This window comes from Asparagus officinalis, chromosome 5, assembly GCF_001876935.1.
Source record: "Asparagus officinalis chromosome 5, Aspof.V1, whole genome shotgun sequence".
Taxonomy (NCBI): Eukaryota; Viridiplantae; Streptophyta; class Magnoliopsida; order Asparagales; family Asparagaceae; genus Asparagus; species Asparagus officinalis.
Genome location: NC_033798.1, coordinates 38,447,077 through 38,447,298, shown reverse-complemented (window position 1 = coordinate 38,447,298; position 222 = coordinate 38,447,077). Strand labels below are relative to the sequence as shown.

General features: G+C 40.1%; 1 protein-coding gene across 1 annotated transcript in view; it reads left to right on the top strand.

Moving 5' to 3' along the window:
* The window catches only part of LOC109841730 (subtilisin-like protease SBT5.4), an 8,402-nt gene that overhangs the window by 6,631 nt on the left and 1,549 nt on the right, over positions 1 to 222 (top strand). Inside the window, exon 9 of the mRNA XM_020410675.1 lies at positions 1 to 95. This exon is cut by the window's left edge and continues 142 nt beyond it. Coding sequence (XP_020266264.1) covers positions 1 to 95 — 95 coding nt within the window. The remainder of the gene's footprint in view (positions 96 to 222) is intronic.

Here is a 222-nt window from a genome sequence, read left to right as displayed (position 1 = left end):
GGCGATGAACTGATCGCTGACGCTCACGTACTTCCAGCGACGCATATTTCTTACTTGGACGGTGTCAAGGTCTTCTCCTACATCAATTCCACCAAGTATGTTTTTATTCTTTTCCTTTTTTCTGGTACATAGCACGTTTTCTATCTTGTTTAGTTTCAGAATGTGGGCCGTGATCAATCCTTGCTTAGTTTGAAACAAACAAGCTTTGTTATGATTCAATAG